The following is a 19438-nucleotide window of genomic DNA, read 5'->3' as shown; positions in this document are numbered from 1 at the left end:
GTGCAATATGTGGTTTCTGATACAAAACAGATAGTAAAGGCAGGAAGAAATAGTCAATTCTACAGTGGTACTTAGTGATCTACATGAGGAAACAGTGTCAGGCTCATTTCTTGGGCAAAGTACAGTAACTAGTTTTCTAAGATGTCCGCAGTATCTCCAGTTTATCTCTTTGTACCTTCATACCCTGCTTATGCCATTACTAATCTACTGTGGTGTGAATGTGACAGCATACTGGCAGTGAGAGGGTCATGGTGTCATTAAACATCATATTACTATGGTAGTTTCTCACATAGGTAGGCTAGCATTTTAGGGTGATTTTTGGCAGCAATATATACAGCTAATAAGGGAATCCAATGGGAGGGGGACAATGTGGAATGCTGTAGGCAAAAGATGGACTCTGGTTGGGATTAAAATGGATTTAATTTACAAACATATATTCTACAAGGTGTAATCATAGAACTACCTTGTAGATGGCAATTCCACTGTATACAGTATTCATCTGCAACCAGATACAGTGTTTAATCCTTGGTTCAGTCCAGTGGCTGGAACAAAAATGCCTCTGAACCTTTCTTCTACTGCCACTCACCAACATCCTTCCTATAACTCCAGGTTTCCACTCCATTCTGTTTTATTCTCTTCCTATCGTTATTCTTTCACCAAATTCATTTCCATATACAGTAAATCCTTGATTTAATGCATTAATTCTGCTACTACTCTGTATGCTATTTTAAATATACCACTGAACTGACAGGACACCTATTTAAGGAACTCTGGTCCCTATTTAAGGCACTTTTGTTGCTAAATCACATCAGGGATAACATGAAGTAATGGAATAGCCTCCTTGAAACATTATGTCATTACAACACATATTTTAACAGGTGATGAGGGGGTAAGAAAAAAAAAAATTAATGTGCATGTATTGCAATCTAATGGACTTTACTCAAGTTCTGATCAATATACTGGGTCAGTTTTGTGCACTACAACAAATATTTGTTTAATCAGATATTTTCTGCATTCTCTCTCTGTCTTCTTTCCATTTACTATGCATTCCTTCTTCCAAAATTGTATTAATATAAGGGTGTCAATTAAAACTATTAATGTACTACCACTTTGGTCACGCTATGTCTTACACTCATCTACAGTGATCCCTTGGCTATCATGCAAACCTGGTAACAAGCACGGTGTATGATACACAAACAGTGCAATAATGAAAGCACAAAACTTATGGGATTTATCCAAACTGGTACCAGGCATTCCAACTGCAAGCCTAAAGTTTCCCTTTTACAACAATGTAAACCCACTAAATACGGACCTGACTCACTATACGATAGGACTGTGTCAGGTGAAAACCTATCGCATAATGATTATTTTATTGTACAATGGGATTGACAAAACATTAGTTCAATGGAGTAGCAGCAGTAGTAGTAGCAGTTGTTCCCTAGGCAGTCTGGCTGAACAGCTCCGAGTCCCTAAGGAAGGTCATGGCCGAAACCAGGCTTTCCCACAGAGCTCTCAAGGAGTGTATGTTGTGTTGTTAACACATGTGATTGTGTGCAATGCAGTCTTCCATAATGTCATAATAGAATGGGGTGCTGTGTTACATCCTGTACAGACATCAGCGATGGGGTCATCCAGCCTCTTCTGATAAATCAAAAGGGCTGGATGATGGAGGATGCCTTCGGCTGTGAAACCTAAAATCTAAAAAAAAATTACCCTTTTAGGTTTGCCCTTGGCATCCCTCAGTAACATCACACTTTCCACCAAGGGTAGCATGCCTGCCAGATACAATTTCCAAGTTACAAGTTTCAGTTCATTTCACTTTGTTTACAACGGTTCCAACATCTTTGCATGCATCAGCCCTGGTCACCTAATGGCAGCTCTCCATATGGCTCAATCTCTGGCAGCCTCCCTATTCAGTCCCTTATTCCTGAGGTCACACTCTATGACCTTGTCCTATGTCTTTTCAGTCTGACCCTCACAACCCTACCCCTAAGGTTAATACTTCTAACTTTCTGCCCCCAACTGTCATCCCCCCATCCTTTCCACATGCCCAAACCATCTCAATCTACCTCTCCTCATCACAGCACCAATACACTCCAGTCCCATCCTTGCTCTAACTCCTCCATCATAAACCAAGCCCCCCCCCCCCAAAGGCCTCATACTCAAGGACACACTGCACATCCACCTAACCATTGTCATTTCTGTACATTTATGCTTCTTTTACTGCCCAGGTCTCACTACCATATGGCATTACACTCCCAACACATGCCACATATAAAGATCCCTTAGCACGGAGGGAGAGCCCTCTCAATGTTGGGAGAGGCAACAGCTCCCTGAAGTTCATCCAACCACTCCCTTCTCTAGCCACAGGGCTTGCTCCAGTCCCACCTCCAGCACATAACATGTCTCCCAAGTAAAACAACTCTTCCACACACTCGACAGACTCACCAGCAAGATCAATCCCCTCAAGCTTGACAATCTCCACATGCTCTCCCCAACACCGTACACACAAAATCAGCATTATCTTGAAACCACCTCTAATACCACTACATCTCTTACACACGCACTTATTACACACACTGTACATGATGGAATTGCTTCCCATGCACTTGTGACAAACCACACATGGTCACTCTCCCTCTTCTTTGACAGTACTTCACCCACAAAAAAAATGTTATCACTTCACTTAATATCACACACTGCACAAGTTGTTAAGCACATGCACTGTTATCTGGCGATTGTAATGGTGTTTCAGTGGCCTTTCATGCACACAATGGAATGAAAGGAAGACAATCACAGCAAATGTAAACCCTGGGTGGCCATCTTGGTTCAATCAGCTGATTGGGAGGCATCATCATCAGCTGACAAAGAGACACTGTCACCAGCTGACTGGGAAGTTTTGTATGTGCAGTTGAAACAATTTCCAAGTCACAAGTTACAGTGTTTCACACACAAAAAGTTATCAATTCACTTAATCACATACTGCACTATTTGTTAAGCACCTGCACTGTTATTTGGTGATAGCAATGGTGTTTCAATGGCCTTTCATGCACAAAATGGAATAAAAGGCAAACAATCATAGCAAATGTAAATGGTGGGCACCATGCTAGCTCAGACAGTTGAATGTTGGCATGTGTATGTCCATGTCCGCACGAGATATTTGGAGGTGGCCATCGAAATTATTGTTCTGGCAAAATCATTTTTTTTTTTTTAATCACTATTCAAAAAAAGGGTATAACTTTTGAATTGGTGCTGCAGCAATTTATCATGCAGCAAAGTCATACAGTAAGACCTGACTGTACATACATACATACACAGTATTTTGGTATCAGACACACACACAGGCATGGTCAGGTTAACAGAAAGTGATGAAAAAAGGCACAATAAGAAAGAAACTCGTACCAGAGAGAGACCTGAGACGGGCTTAAAATAAGAGTTTCTGAGGCTAAGGGGTGGAGAATTACAGGTCTCCACCACCTGCGATTATCTTCTGAAGTAAGGCCTCATCTCTGAATCCCTCAAAGACATTAGAAACCACGGGCACTGAACCATCACTGTCCGCAGAAACCAGCTCAGGTGTGTGACAGCGATGTTTTTCAGCCAGGAAAATGTGTGATTACAGCTGGACTCTACATTTTCATCTGGTGGCAATAGCGAAAACCATTACATCCAAATGCACGAAAGCAAAGGGATCACTGTATTTCTTTGCCTATAACTCCATGCAGCTCCAAAAGTCATCCTCAGTTAACTCATATATAAACTTTCCATTTACGTCATCTACGCCTTTCTCAGTTAACTCATCCACGATCTTTTAAGTTGTTTTCATTCATGCATATCTCAGTTAAGTCATCTAGGCATTTCTAAGTTAATTAATTAGTGTATATTTTAGCTAACTCATCTATAACTCATTGATGCATTCTAATATTAACTCATTTATGTACTTCCCAGTTAACTCACCTCTTAAAAACTCCTAAACTGTATCCACTGCCCCTCTAATATTGTCAATGATATGATCCCATCAAATTGCCATGAAAGGATCTCTTTACCATCATTCAAACCAATACATAAATTTCAATATACTGTAATCCCCAATAAAATTCTGGTGCTATAAATGATTAAGTATTCAGCTTGGCAATACCAATAACCATACATTAAAACAGAACCAGAAATACTATATTAATAAATCATTAACATAATGTATTTCACTGTATACAAGAATAAAACAAAGGCACTGTATTCTTAAGCTTTCTTATAACTTTACTGAAGAAATAAAAGCTTCAACTAGGTTACTGAAGGTAAAGCCATGATTTAGAACTTTCAGTAGCCTTTTTATCCTTTCTTTTTAAGAATCTACACATCTAACCATTTTACTAGTATTAAAATAGTGCGGCAGCTTAAAGCCTTTCTCTTTTCCAGAAGTTATAATCTTGAGATGGCATGATGGATGATTACAGGGTTTAGTTGCTGCCACTCCAGCAAATGAAGTTTATACAATTACAGGCAAACCCCGATTTATGATACCCCTAGAAGCGATACCCCGAAATAGTGATGGGGGTAGAAGTACCACCCTACCCTGCATATCATAGGCCTACCCCCCGTTTTGCGATGGGTTTTGATTTTTTCTTACTGATTTTGATGATATTTTAGACTGAAATTTTGTGTTTAGGTTGAGTAATAAACAGTTTTCAGACTTAGATTAATGTGTTTTAGTCACAGGTGGGGTGAACACTGTTACTTGGGGTACGGATTCTTGCCCATCAGACGAGGTACAAAACAGTGTGGATGACTAGGTGACTCAGCAAAGAATATTTTGCGTTTGACCATTGAGCTGTCACCTAACCTATCATGAAATACATTATAATAATTTCAAATAAATATTAATAATTATGAAAACCTTAGAGACTAAATATTTCATGCATTTATGAAAACTGTGACATCAATAAATCATGCGTTTACATCTGGGCTGTTCAAGGAAAAAAAGCTTTGAAAATACATAGGAATTTCTAAACAAATGTTGGAAAATAAGAAAGAAGAAAATAAAGGAGATCAGCAAACAGAACAGTAGCTAAAACAACATAAAGAGGGGCCGTTGAAAAGGCTTTCGCATCATCAATCGACAAATCATGTTTATATTTGGGTAGTAGGGAAAACACTTTGAAAATACACAAGAATTTCTAAATACCGGTAAATGTTGGAATATAGGTGAGAAGAAAATAAAGTTCAGCAACCAGAACAGTAAGTAAAACAACATAAAGAGGGGCCATTCAGCAGGATATCCTGATTGCATCATCGACTGATAAATCATGTGTTTACATTCAGGCTGTTCAAAGAAAATGCTTTGAAAATACAAAGGAATTTCTAAATAAATGAGAAAATAAAGGAGCTCAGCAACCAGAACAGTAACAAAAATGACATAAGGAGGGGCCTTTGAAAAGGCTATCCCGGTCACATCATCAATCGCATTCCCCGTCATGAGAATTCCCTGTCAAAAGGTCAACGATTCTCCGTTACAAAAATGCTCACCTTGGACGATTCTGCGTCATTCATACATTATTATTAGGAATAACAGATGATTATTTAATTGTCCTGGGACCATTTGATGGTGGGACTGCATACAGTGATGCTGCTTCTTCGCTACCGAGTTTGAATATGAGTCGGAGATCGCACTCTCCAGTGACCCTGACTAGGTACAAGCGAGACAGGTACTGGTTTTAGGCTTAGGTTAGCTTCTTTTACAGCTGTTAGGCCATTTAAATTGGCTTTAAACATTTTTTGGACTCTTTTGGGTGGGTTTAGGAGTTGGCTGGGGCAAAACCCAAGGTTCAAAAACACATTCCTATAGAGTACTTTATGTGTCAAATCTACCTTGAGATACGATACCCTGCCTAACGATGGGTTTTTACGTAACCAACTGCATCATTAAACTGGGGTATGCCTGTATATGTTAACCCCTTAAGTACACAAATCTCCCAGCCCACCTACCCCCGGAACTGCAAAAAGGGTCCGATTTTTCAACTTTAATCGAGGTAAATTTTTCCTTACAGATTTCAAGAGCTTGAATTTGCAAACCAGAAAAATGTATATTTCACTCACATATGACTAATGGTTACCGCAATATCAACCATCAAAGAATGTCAAAAATAAACATTGTTACCCCTCGCGTGTACAGAACGAAAAAAAAAAAATGCACAAAAGTAAATTTTAGTCTTATATATTTAAAGGGCTTGATTTTACACTCCAGAAAATGTATATTTCACTCTCATATGTCTAATGGTTACTGTACAGTCAACTAAAAAAAAAAAAAAGTCACTCCTCGCTATGAGCGAGCAAGGGACGTCCTTGAGAAATAGGGAGGTGGAGGGAGTTTGGGGGGGCATCAGGAGGGGTGGAAAGGGAGAGAATATGCTTGCTACACACAGCCAATATGGTCTAGAGGGGGTATGGGGGGCTGTTTGGATGGGAGGGGACACAGAGGGCAGGATCCAATGGGGCAGTAGGAGGTGGAGAGATGGCTGGTGGGGGGATGGGGGGGTCCCCACATCCAGGGAGTGGGCCGGATCATGCCTTCCACCACTGGATCTCTTAGTTTCCATCAGCTAGGTACCACTTACATCATAAAGGAGGCGGGGTTACAGCTCTCCAGTTTTATGTAACCTTGCTATATGGGACATAGGACTCGACGTACCAAGCTCGGAAAACATAATCGTCGTACAAGGTACCTAACCCCTCCGTGGTGCCATTCTTCATTCACTACGGGAATTTTCCCAAAAATAGCCTGTTCTCAAACCTTCATGTCTCGGAAACTATGGCAATCAGGTAAACAAGTTAAAGACCATATTACTCACCAACTCTTCTTCTTGCAAGTGTTTCCAGGTCTGTATGACGTTGCATCAATGAATAATGACGTGAGGAAGAGGATTAATTTTTGCTGCGAATCTTCGTGCGTCTGCCCGCGGCCCAGACTATGGCCTTGCCCTCAAATGAGTTAACTTCTTCATTACTAGATAAACTAGACACAGCGGCATCCAAGGCATGCCCCATGGCATTATCACTGAGTCCTCTCCTCGAATCCTCGGCAAGGGTGGATGAGGCAAAAGTCCACATGTGACGGGAATGGAATCTGACAAGAAGAGTTAAGAAAAAATGGTCTTACATCTGGCAAATTCACAGAGATGACTGAGGTATGGTTGGTTCAGCTGGTGGGAGTCCCTCCTTAACTTTCGGTGACAAGATAAAATGGCAGCCACTTCAAACTGTGGGGCGTAAACAAGTGTGGTTCCGACCAACACCCGGTGCCATCCAGCAGCCGATTTCTCAACAGTTCTGACTGACACCCAGCAGTTAGAGGTTAAAGATGTAACAATCTTTCTAATTCCAAAAGTCAAAACTTGTTACGTTAGCTTGTGAATTCCTTTGGAAGAACTGGCGCTATCGAGAAACAAAAGGGCAAATAATATAATTATTATTACTCACTTAAAGTGGTTGGTGGGGATACTCACCATCCACTCACTCGATGTAGCGCTGCTCTCAGGTGTCTGCCCTTTCCTTTCCTCCATCCTTCTTTCCTTCCATCCTCTTCTGTCTTTCTTTCCTTCATTCTTTCCTCGTCCTTCTGCCTACGGGTGACTTTACACTCACTCTTCTGTCTTTCTTTCCTCTTCCTTCTGCCTGTGGGTGACTCTACACTAAGTGACAAGCCAAATGGTTTCCTGTACACCAGCAAACCATTTACTACGCTGGGTGGTAACCATAAAACCAATTTTGGCGTCCCATGGTTTAGTGGGTAATTATGGTGCTCCAATCGGATTGAGCCAGTGAAGGTTTATATCCAAGGGGTGGTTGGGGTTTACTGTTCACGTAATGCCACTCAGGGATGAGTGAGACCGGTCACTCTCAGCTTAAATGTCAGGACCAACATGCCTAGCCCCAGGCTCCTAGGCTCCGCATGGGGCAACGTAAGATTGGATGATGGATGGATTACTCGCTTAACCCCTAGGGTATGCAATTCTCCAGCCTCGACTGTCCCCCAGGATGCAAAAACAGGCCTATTTTTCGACTTTCTCAAAGGTTAAAAGTTTTATGCCTGATTTATAGAGCTTGAATTTACACATCTGAAAATGCAAACCCCGCCCTCCTAGACCCAATAGTTACCGAGCTATGGGCCGTCAAAGTTTAAAATAGTTACCCTTCACAGCTCCGGCGAAAAAGAAAATACGCCGCTCGCACCTGTTTTCTTCACAAAAATACGTACAAAAATCACCAAAATCAATTTTTTTTTTGGTATGTATTGATGTTACAAACCACTGTAATGTGCTTAGAAAAACATAAAATGGTACAAACCCCCCAATAAATGTGGCAAATCGTAAAAATTATCCTCCCCTCCTCTCCCCTCCCCATACCTCCAATCCCCTCCCTCCCCTTCCCTTCCCTCTCCTCCTCTTTCCTCCCCTCCCTTCACCTAACTTCCCCTCCTCCCTCCCCTCCCTGCTGAGCTGTCAAATCTAGCTAGGGAAAATGGTTATGAACCCCCCAATAAAAATATGATAAAGAGTAAAAATTATCCTCCCCTCCCCATACCTCCAGTCCCCTCCCTCCCCTCCTCTTTCCTCCCTCCACTTCCCTCCCCTAGCCTAATCTCCCCTCCCCCCTTTCCCCTCCCTCCTCCCCTCCCCTCCGAGCTGTCAAATCTAGCTAGTTTTTGTTTCGTTTCTGTTCGTTTTTGAAGGCTCCAACATGTTTGCATGCGTCGGCATAAAGTAAAATTTTTTTTTTTCAAGTGGGTTTCGAATAAAGACAGCTAAAATAATTGTGGTGTGCATATCTGTATGCAAAGACACGAATAAATTACAGGTAATGATTCAAAAACACGCGCCATGAAGTGTAAAAAATATGCAATATTCGAGGCTGGGGAGGTAAAGATACTGCATGCTGGGGGTGGGGGTGAGGGTAGAGGTTGGGATGGGGGGTTGGGGGTGGTGGTGGGAGGTGGTAAGGCTAGGAGGGAGAGTATGGGGATGGAGGGATGGGAGGAGACCACCACCAGACACAAAGGAAGGGCCCCAGTGGAGTACAGGGACATGGAGGGAGAGTAGGGGGGAAATACCCTCCCCCACTCATGGGGGGATCCACATGGGAGGGGGGGGATTCATAAGGAGGGTGTGGGAGTGGTGGTGGTGGTGGTATTGGTGATAAGAGCCGTGGGAGGTAGGGTAGCAACAAGGTAGTGGAGTAGAGGGATGTGGCGAGAGGGAGGTGGGGGGTACACCCCCCACCACCTGGGTACGGGCCCAGGTCCCCCCTCCGGTGGGTCCAACACTTAGTTCTGATTGGTTAGAAGCCATCTGCGTCACAGTTGGGGTGGAGCCAGCTGCTGCCGGTTTTTTGTGGATGCTGCACGATTGGTGTTGCTCGTCCTTTTAAGAAATTGCGCAAAAAGCCCGATCGATGAGATTAGTATTTAGGGGTTAAAGGCCACCTTTGGCAGCCTCCACTTGGTCAAAAAGCCAGAAATGAGTTATAACTTGGGAACCAGTGGCCTGATCGGACTGGAAATTGCTTTATTCTTTAAGTTAGAATTCTTTCCTCTACCTTCTGCCTACAGGTGACTTTACACTCACTCTTCTGTCTTTCTTTCCTTCATTCATTCCTCTTCCTTCTGCCAATAGGACTCTACACTAAGTGACAAGCCAAATGGTTTCCTGTACACCAGCAAACCATTTACTACGCTGGGTGGTAACCATAAAACCAATTTTGGCGCCCCATGGTTTAGTGGATAATTACGGTGCTCCAATCTGATTGAGCTGGTGCAGGTTTATATCCAAGGGGTGGTTCAGGTTTATTGCTTACGTAATGCCACTCAGGGAAGAGTGAGGCTGGTCACTCTCATCTTTAATGTCAGGACCAACTTGCCTTGCCCCGGGCTCTTACGCTCCTCATGGGGCAACATAGGGTTGAATGATGGATGGATGGATAAAACATTTTAACGGTACCTTGCTCTAACAAAATCTGTACAATGTTACATTGTTTTGTTGTGATACAGAAACAAATAAGCTAACAAACATACAGAAATCGAGTCATTATGATACAGACTACGACTGCCGTTTCCTCTTTTCCTTCCTTCCTCGTCTTTCTTTTCTTCATTCCTTCCTCTTCCCTCTATCTACACGTGACTTTGCACTGAGTGATAAGCCAAATGGTTTCCTGTACACCTGGAAACTACTTACTATGCTGGGTGGTAACCATATAACCAAATTATGGCACCTGGTGGTTTAATGAGTAATTAAGACACTCCAATTGGATTAAGCCTGGGCAGGTTTGTAACCAAGAGGTGGTTGGGGTTTTTTGCTCATGTAATACCACTCAGGGATGAGTAAAGCTGGTCACTCTGATCTTAAATGTCAGGGCTAACTTGCCTAGCCCTGGGCCCCTATGCTCCTCATGGGTAACACAGAATTAGATTATGAATGAATGAATGAATGAATGAATATTATTAATAATATTATTATTATCATTCTATTTGTCTGTTCCCAGACGCCTTTATCCAGTACGGGATGACCACAAACAAATCGCCTCCATATCGTTCTGTCCCATGCCATTTCACTGCCCTTCCCCCAGCTCACATCCCCCTCTCTCATATACCTCTCGACTCCATCCCTCTATCTCATTCTCAGCCTCCCCCTCCCTCTCCCCTCCTCCAACTCACTCACATACACCCTCCTCGTTAGTCTCTTGCTCTACATCCTCTCCACATGGCCAATCCACCTCAGTGTATTTATCCTAACGCTTTTTATCATATCCATATCCACACCACAACGCTCCTTCACCTCCTCATTGGTCAGTCTGTCTCTCCATGTAATTCCACATGCTCCTCTCAAATAACTCATTTCCACCACTCTCACTCTTGACTTGTGTCCCTTCAACACGGTCCAAGTATCACTTTTATACATTTGAGTTGGTATCGAAGCACTATCATGCAACGACTTTTTTACTTCCATGCTCACTTCCCGATTTCTCATCACTGCTTTCAAAGAACTGGCAACGCTTCATTCTTTCCTCTTCCTTCTGTCAACGGGTACTCTAAGTGACATGCCAAACTGTTTCCTGTACACCAGGACACCATTTACTATGTGGGTGGTAACCAACCAACCAAATTATGGTGCCTGGTGATTTAGTGGGAAAGTAAGGTGCTCCAATTGGACTGAGCCAGTGCAGGTTATATCCAAGGGATGGTTAAGGTTTACTGTTCAAGCAATGTCATTCAGGGACGAGTGAGGCTGGTCACTCTCACCTTAACCCCTAAAGTCCTAATTGCATCAACTGATGTGACTTGAGTTCTATGCCAAATTGCCTAATCGCATCAATTAAGCAGGGCCTATAAAATACTACGGAGTGCTTCCTCTGCCCCGATTATGATGTACATGGCTTCAGGCCAATGAGAACTCACTCCTGAGTGGCATGAGGGGGGATCGGACCAACCCGGGTGGTGGGGGGGCACCCCCCCTCTTGGCCACTTCCATGCCACCTTCTACCTCACTCCCTCACTCCATTCATGTCCCCCATCATCCTCCCATCCCTCCATGCACCGCAACAACACACATATGCCTGCATCTCTCTTCCCACCACCACCACCTGTGTCCCTTTCAATCCATTCTCGCCCCCCTCCCCTCCCACCCTGCTAGCCTTGTGTCCCCCCTGAACCCCACCTCATCCCTCCCTCCTTGTCCCTCACAACTCTCCCACCCCCTACAGACCCCCGAGAGGTATCAGGCTGCCAAGATGTTACAGAACACACTGAAGTGCTTTCTTTTCATGTGAAAAGTTGGTTATTTTTCCAACCCCCGAACCTATAGGCCTACTCCCCTCAGCCCAATAATCTCTCAACACCTACATACACTGTTTTCATGGTTAGTGTAACAAAACACCAAAAACCTGTTTCAATAAGAAAAATGGGTAGTTATCAAAATTTTCACGTTTTAATCGAGTGTTTTCAAGGGGAAGCTATTATAAACTTTTTATAACTTCGATGCGCAATTGTGTGGTAACCATTTGGTCTACAGGGGTGCGGATTGCGTTGTCAGATGTGTAAATTCTTCCTCTTTAGCCAGAACACAATCAATTTGCCCTTGGTGAAAGTCACCAAAATACCCCTGAACTGCAGTTGTGGGAGGTACCTGGCCTGAAATAACTGCAGTCTTTGGAGGTTAAATGTCAGGACCAACTTGCCTAGCCCAGGGCTCCTATGCTCCTCATTGGGCAACACTAGATATGATGATGAGATGAGAAGTGATTATTATTATTATTATTATTATTATTATTATTATCATTTACATTCCCTCTTCTGTCTTTGTTGCCTTCAATTTTCCTCTTCCTTCTGGCTATGGGTGACTCTACACTGAGTGACAAGCCAAATGGCTTCCTGTACAACAGGAAACCATTTGCTGTACTGGGTGGTAACCATACAATCAAATTATGGAACCTGGTGGTTTAGTGGGTAATTATGGCAATCCAATCGAATTGAGCCAGTGCAGGTTAACATCCAAGGGGTGGTTGGGGTTTATGGCTCAAGTAAAGCTACTCAGGGATGAGTGAGGCTGGTCACTCTTATCTTAAATGTCAGGATCAACTTGCTTAGCCTTGTGCTCCTACACTCCTCATGGGGCTACACAGAATTAGATGATGATGATGATGATGATTTTTTTATTATTATTCTTAGAGTGGTAGGAGAAGGGATCTGTATTTTGTTTTTGTTGATTTGGAAAAGGCCTTTGACAGAGTCCCTAAAGAGGTGGTGAAGAAGGCAATGAGAAAGCTTGGCTAGGAGGAGTGGCTTTTTAGGGTGGTTATGGCTATGTATGTCGGTGCTTCAACCCGGGTAAGACTGAATGGAGATTTGAGTGATGAGTTTTCCATGAACGTTGGTGTGCATCAGGGGTCAGTTTTGAGTCCCATGTTGTTTATCATGGTACCTGAAGCCCTCTCACGTGATTTTAGAAACGAACTCCCGTTGGAGATGTTGTATACTGATGATTTGGTGTTGATTGCAGAGAATGAAAGGGAGGCGGAGGAAAGGTTTAGCAAGTGGAGAGATGGTACGGGGCACAAGGGCTTAAGGGTAAATGCAGATAAAACAAAAGTGATGATATCTAGGGTTGGTGGCGGTACTGTCAAAGACGAGGGAGAGTGGCCATGTGCAGTTTGCCACAAGGGCGTGGGAAGTAATTCCATCTTGTGCGGTGTGTGTGATAAATGGGTGCATAAGAGATGTAGTGGTATCAGAGGTCGACTGCGAGATAATGCTGATCTTACGTGTACGGCATGTCAGGGAGAGCAGGTGGAGATTGTCAAGCGTGAAAGGATTGAACTTGCTGGTGAATCTCTTGAGTGTGTGGAAGACTTTTGTAATTTGGGAGACATGTTGTGTGCTGGAGGTGGGGCTGGAGCCAGCTCTGTGGCTAGGGTGAAAAGTGGTTGGAAAAAGTTCAGGGAGATGTTGCCTCTTCTGACACTGAGAGGGCTCTCCCTCCGTGGTACAGGGTCTTTGTATGCAGCATGTGTTAGGAGTGCAATACTGTATGGTAGAGAGACCTGGGCAGTAAAGGAGGAGGATATTTGCCGGCTTAGACATACAGAAATGACGATGATTAAGTGGATGTGTTGTGCATCCTGCGTGCAAGGTCTGGGGGGGCTGGGTTTGCGATGGAAGAGTTGAGAGGTAGGATGGGACTGGAGTGTATTGGTGTTGTGATGAGGAGAGGTAGATTGAGATGGTTTGGACATGTGGAGAGGATGAGGGATGATAATTGGGTGAGAGGTGTTACTATTGGGGGTGAGGTTGTGAGGGGTAGACCGAGAAAGACATGGGACGAGGTCATTGTGACCTCAAGGTTAAGGGACTGAACAGGGAGGCTGCAATGGATCGTGCAGCATGGAGAGCCGCCATTAAGTGACCAAGGCCGACACATGCAAGCATGTTGGAGCCTTTAAAAATGAAATGAAAAGAAACGATTCTTAGAGCGGAAGGTGAGGGCACTCACCATCCACTCACTCAATGTAGTGCTGCTCTCATGTGACAGCCCTTTCCTCTCTTCCTTCCTTCCTCTTCTGTCTTTCCTTCCTTCATTCTTTCCTCCATTCTTTCCTCTTCCTTCTGTCTACAGGCGACTCTACACTAAGTGACAACCATTTACTACACTGGATGGTAGCCATATAACCAGATTATGGCACCTGGTGGTTTGGACGGTAATTAAGGCGTTCCAATTGGACTGAGCCAGGGCAGGTTTATGTCCAAGGGATGGTTGGGGTTTACTGCTCATGTAATGCCACTCAGGGATGAGTGAGGCTGGTCATTCTCATCTAAAATGTCAGGACCAACTTGCCTGGCCCCAGGCTCTTACGTTTTTCATGGGGCAACACAGGATTAGATGATGATGATGATGATGATGACAATGATTACTAGCCAGGGAAATGTACAAATGTTCGATCAGGCAACAAAATTTCCAAGTGACAAAAATATCCAAAGCACCTGCAACTGGTATCATGCACTGAAAACAATAAATTTGTACTGCTAATATAATTCGTTGATATGGAATTTCAATGCAGAAGAAAGCATTAATTTCTGTTGATGACAGAATGCAATACACAGTGCAATGTGAACACTCCTTTGCTGTATCATGGGCATCCCCTGCGGGATATTTTTCAGAAGGGGACAAGCCATCAATATTTTCAAAGATACTACAGAGAGATCCACATCATTACAACAATACAGCAACTAAAAAACAGCAATACTTCCTCATCATCATATAACAATGAACTGCACAAACAGAAGGTACTGCATATTACAGAAAAAAGTTCTTATAATATGTCTGAGCTTAATGAACATTCCATCTACCAGGCTGCTGTTACTGATCAACCTTGGTCTCTCTGGCCAAATTAAAGAAAACTTAAAGCCTCAATTATGGCTATGAAATTGCATAAAATGGATATGTTTCAGATTACAAGACTGCATATGTATGTAACAGAAAAAGATATTGGTGAAACAGGCAGTAAAAGAGACTAATATACATAACTGCAAGTAACAGTGAGCAGGGATGCATTAAAAATTCCTTATAAACATCCTGCTTTTACAGACAACAAAGTCACATACACTGTATATAAATAATCCCAACAATAAATTTTGGCTTATACTGTATAACAAACAAATGGCCACAACACTAAGGGCTGGGATTCTCTCAATAGCAAGTGCAGAAGTCCTAGCCAGATGCCGGACTATATGGAGCTTTGGTAAAGTGAAGCACTATATGAAGTTTTGCTATGGTGAAGCACCTTGTACATGAAAAATCCTTAGGGAGCTAAAGTGAAGCACCATATGGGCCTTTGCTAGAGAGAAGCACCTTACACATGCAAATCCTTCAGATGTGATTGACCAACCAAGACACTCCTAGAGATGCTCCCACATCTAAAAAAATAAAGTTCTCTTCAACACTGCAACTTCTAGGATCCAGATTCACAAGACAAGGCTTTATTCCTGAGCTCTGATATGATATCCTCAGCATAATAAAAGCTAAACAGTTCATATTTTAATTTACAATTGATCTTAATGCATGAAAGAATAGTTCTGCTTGAAGCGTGAGTCCTCAGTTTTGAATATTTTATGCTAACTGTTAATAACCTCTATCAGTTAATCCAGATAAAAATATTCTGTTAACTCCAATCTGCATCAGCATGTCTAAACTGTATGCACTGTACAACATAATATCCAACTGAATCATACTGTACATTAAAGGTCTTATCAAAGAGAAGCTGTGCTAATAATGCACAGTCTCTGACATGAGTTTGTCCCCTACTCTTGTGACACAAAAGAACAGAGCAAGAGTAGGAGTAGGCATAAAAAAAATTTACACGATGTTCCCTTAAGTCTGTGATAAAAAGAAACTGATGAAGACTGTAGTAAGAGACTTTATCAGTATCATTAAATAAGGTTATTGGCAGAAGAAACACATTTGTATAAAGTATAAGCTGGTGATATTTATGCACTACAAACTGCAAACAAATGGTCAATGCAAATAAAGAGAACTGAGTGAATGAAAGTAAATGAAGCATGTCAACACTGCCTGAGTAAAGGCAAACAAGGAATGTGGTAACACTGGCTAACTGAAGAAAAACAAAGAGTGGCAACAAGTGAGTGCATCATGAGGGCTGAGGGACATACCAGCTCAATAGTGTAGAGTAAGTCACGCTGTTTCTTGAGCTCCTGTAGATACAACTGTGGAACAACAATAATGCCAGAGTGTCAGAGAGTTACTACGTGTTACCCCCAGCCACCACCACCCCTACACACATTCACCACACAGAAAGGCCACTGTTAACAACCACAGATGAATATTAATCTTCATTCTTCTAAATGAACTATTATCAGTTGATACATAAATTAGTGATGCTGCAGGAAGCCAGTTAATGCACTCTGATCAAACTTACAATGACAAGAGATTCCACACTATATGTTATATTCCTGAGAATTAAATAACACAACTGCGATTGGGTAGACACACATTATCTTCAAGCTTAACTTCTGAATCAATCTAGAGCACCTAACCAAACAATTTATGATTATGAATCAGTCATAAAAATAAGATATTAAGGCACCCAACACCAAGGTAATATATTATGGCAGTAACAAAGCATGGCATGGCATAAGTAGTAAGGGTGGGGAGGCAGGTGGGCATGGTGGGGGCATGCCAATCAACTTTTAACACTACTGGGGCGAGGTGTTGGTGGGTCACTCCTTTAGACCACTATTTCACAAATTAATCATGATGAGATCATAGTAAAAATTATTATGATATTAATGGCCTTAACACAAAACTTTAGGACAAAATACATACAAAGTGACTCCTTCCACTGAGATACTTTTACCTTATTAACATATCTGAAGGCTTACAAGTTGTTACATGTTAAATGTAACACTGATACAGTGTATAAACCATCAATCTTCAAATGTTATCTTTCCAAGTAAGGTTAAAGATGAAATACCATGCACAGCAAATTTCTACAATGGATATTTCAAAATGCACCACTTCTTTCTTAGTGCTAACTGCTCTTGGCAAATCACATACTGGACTATAGTGTACAATCACAGAACCTCTGCCTTGAATCTACTTTCAAGACAAATACCAAATACTGCACTGCCAAACAGACAATAATTACATAAAAGGCTACTATGTTTATGATATCTTCTAGCTCATTACTTTAGTATTATCATAAATGTTCCAATATAACTAAAAATTATTTTCCATACAGTAAAAACACATTTGAAACATGTACTCCCTGTCATACCACACAGTGAATACAGCACTGGCACTATTATTTTTACTACAAAAATATACTGTCGCTCGGAGTCATCCACCAACTCTCTCATAAATAGGATCTAAGATTTCATCACACAGATCGATCAGATGTTGACATACAACCAAGGAATTCACTGCTTGAATATGTAGGATGGCTAAGAAGCTATGGATGGCTGCTCCTGACATTAATGAAATTTGTGAAACATTCCCTAAAAACAAGTCAATAAAGTTTGGAAATGCATACTTTCGGCAATAGTTGAAATAAAGCTTGGTGTATTACTTTACTAATGTGCCATATACCTACTGCATTCAAAGATCTACAAATCTGAGTGAGGTGTGAGAACATTACAATAAGACAGAAAAGTAGCATATATATATATATATATATATATATATATATATATATATATATATATATATATATATATATATATATATATATATATATATATATATATATATATATATATATATATATATATATATATATATATATATATATATATATATATATATATATATATACTGTATATATTTATTTATTTGTCAGGGTGGTTCTCAAGAAATGAAAGTTTGAAAGTTGAGGCTCGCAACCCCTTATTGTTCTAATGGACACGCTGTAATATGACAAATTTTTATCAAAACTTTTATTTAGGGGTTGTGTGATAGGGCTGAAGTTTCAGCATTTCCAAAATCTCTGATGAAATTTCAATACAACTTCCAAATCATGCATTTTTAGGTACTGAATCACGTAAGAAAAATTGTGAAGGAGCCCTTAATGTTTGTGGTAAATTTTGGTCTGCTTCTGACCTAAGGGAAGAGCAAGGGATGGCTTCAACTATTGGGGTTTTCGTGTTCCTGCCACCCAGGGGGAGGGGGGTGGGGAATGCCTGCCAGGCCTAACTCTGCAACTACTGTAGACAATATAGCATGACTGGTTTCTTTTTAAAGCTTTCATTGCATATTACATGCCACTCTTTAATTTGGCCTACTAAATGCATAGAATCACCATAATTACCCCAAGTGTAATGATCATTAGCCTATTATAAGCACTCTCATCTTCAACTGTGGAAACTCCGAGAACCGCAACTCATGAGCCACGGTGAATAAGCATTGTAGCCGGAGAAACCGCACAATATCTATGCAGTCTTGCTGGAACCGATCTTGTGTCCTGGCTGTGTATGTACACGTACCAAGTGCTCATGCGGAGAAATCTTGATCGGCTGGACAAACTAATGTAATGAGCATGGGATCCTTGTTGTGACACTGCATACTGGTGATTATATCTAATAATTTTTTCACAAGTCATGCTGTAAGTGAATGATTATTGTGAACCATACATCGAAATGGAAGAAGCAGGAGCCTCCACATGTTGGAGTGCTGGTAGGATAAGCTGCTTGGTGCTAAACTGCCCTCAAATGGAGAAGTTCTCTTTACTTTCCTCCATCTCCGCCTGAACCAAAAGATGCCTGTGGCAGAAGCTATCCAGCAAGACGTAATTCATGTCAATGAATTTTACAAATGTGCCAGTATCCCCACGAATGTAATGAGCATGGGATCCTTGTTGTGACACTGCATAGTGGTGATTATATCTAATAATTTTTTCTCAAGTCATGCAGTAAGTGAATGATTACTGTGAATCATACATCAAAATGGAAGAAGCAGGAGCCTCCACACATGTTGGAGTGCTTGTAGGATAAGCTGCTTGGTGCTAAACTGCCCTCAAATGGAGAAGTTCTCTCTACTTTCCTCCATCTCCGCCTGAACCAAAAGATGCCTGTGGCAAAAGCTATCCGGCATGACATAATTCATGTCAATGAATTTTACAAATGTGCCAGTATCCCCACGAAGAGGATAGACCATTCAATGATGAAGCAGAAGAAGCTCAGTGCAAAGTGGCAAAACCTAAAGAAGAGCTCCAAGAGGCATGGCAGACAACAGCTGAAAAATGAAGAGGACTTCAGATTGTCGATGAAGAATCGACATCGCCCATGAAAGTGCTCTCAACCTCATAAGCATTCCCGATGACAAGGAATTCTTCAAGGCCCAGCATGAGGGTCCATGGCAGGCATCAATCTTGCTCTGGTTCAACAGGA

The 19438-nt window shown here is 41.9% G+C and overlaps 1 protein-coding gene across 2 annotated transcripts in view; it reads right to left on the bottom strand.

Annotated features, from left to right (window-relative positions):
* The window catches only part of tou (bromodomain adjacent to zinc finger domain 2B toutatis), an 860023-nt gene that overhangs the window by 174595 nt on the left and 665990 nt on the right, over positions 1-19438 (bottom strand). For both annotated transcript variants that reach the window (XM_080276402.1, XM_080276403.1), the window contains one exon: positions 16208-16249. In XM_080276402.1, coding sequence (XP_080132528.1) covers positions 16208-16249 — 42 coding nt within the window. The remainder of the gene's footprint in view (positions 1-16207; positions 16250-19438) is intronic.

This window comes from Coenobita brevimanus, chromosome 65 (genome assembly GCF_032717465.1).
Source record: "Coenobita brevimanus isolate Jiangsu-jjx chromosome 65, ASM3271746v2, whole genome shotgun sequence".
In the NCBI taxonomy this organism is placed as follows: Eukaryota; Metazoa; Arthropoda; class Malacostraca; order Decapoda; family Coenobitidae; genus Coenobita; species Coenobita brevimanus.
The sequence above is the reverse complement of the archived record's forward strand: the minus strand, read 5'-3'. Positions and strand labels throughout refer to the sequence as shown.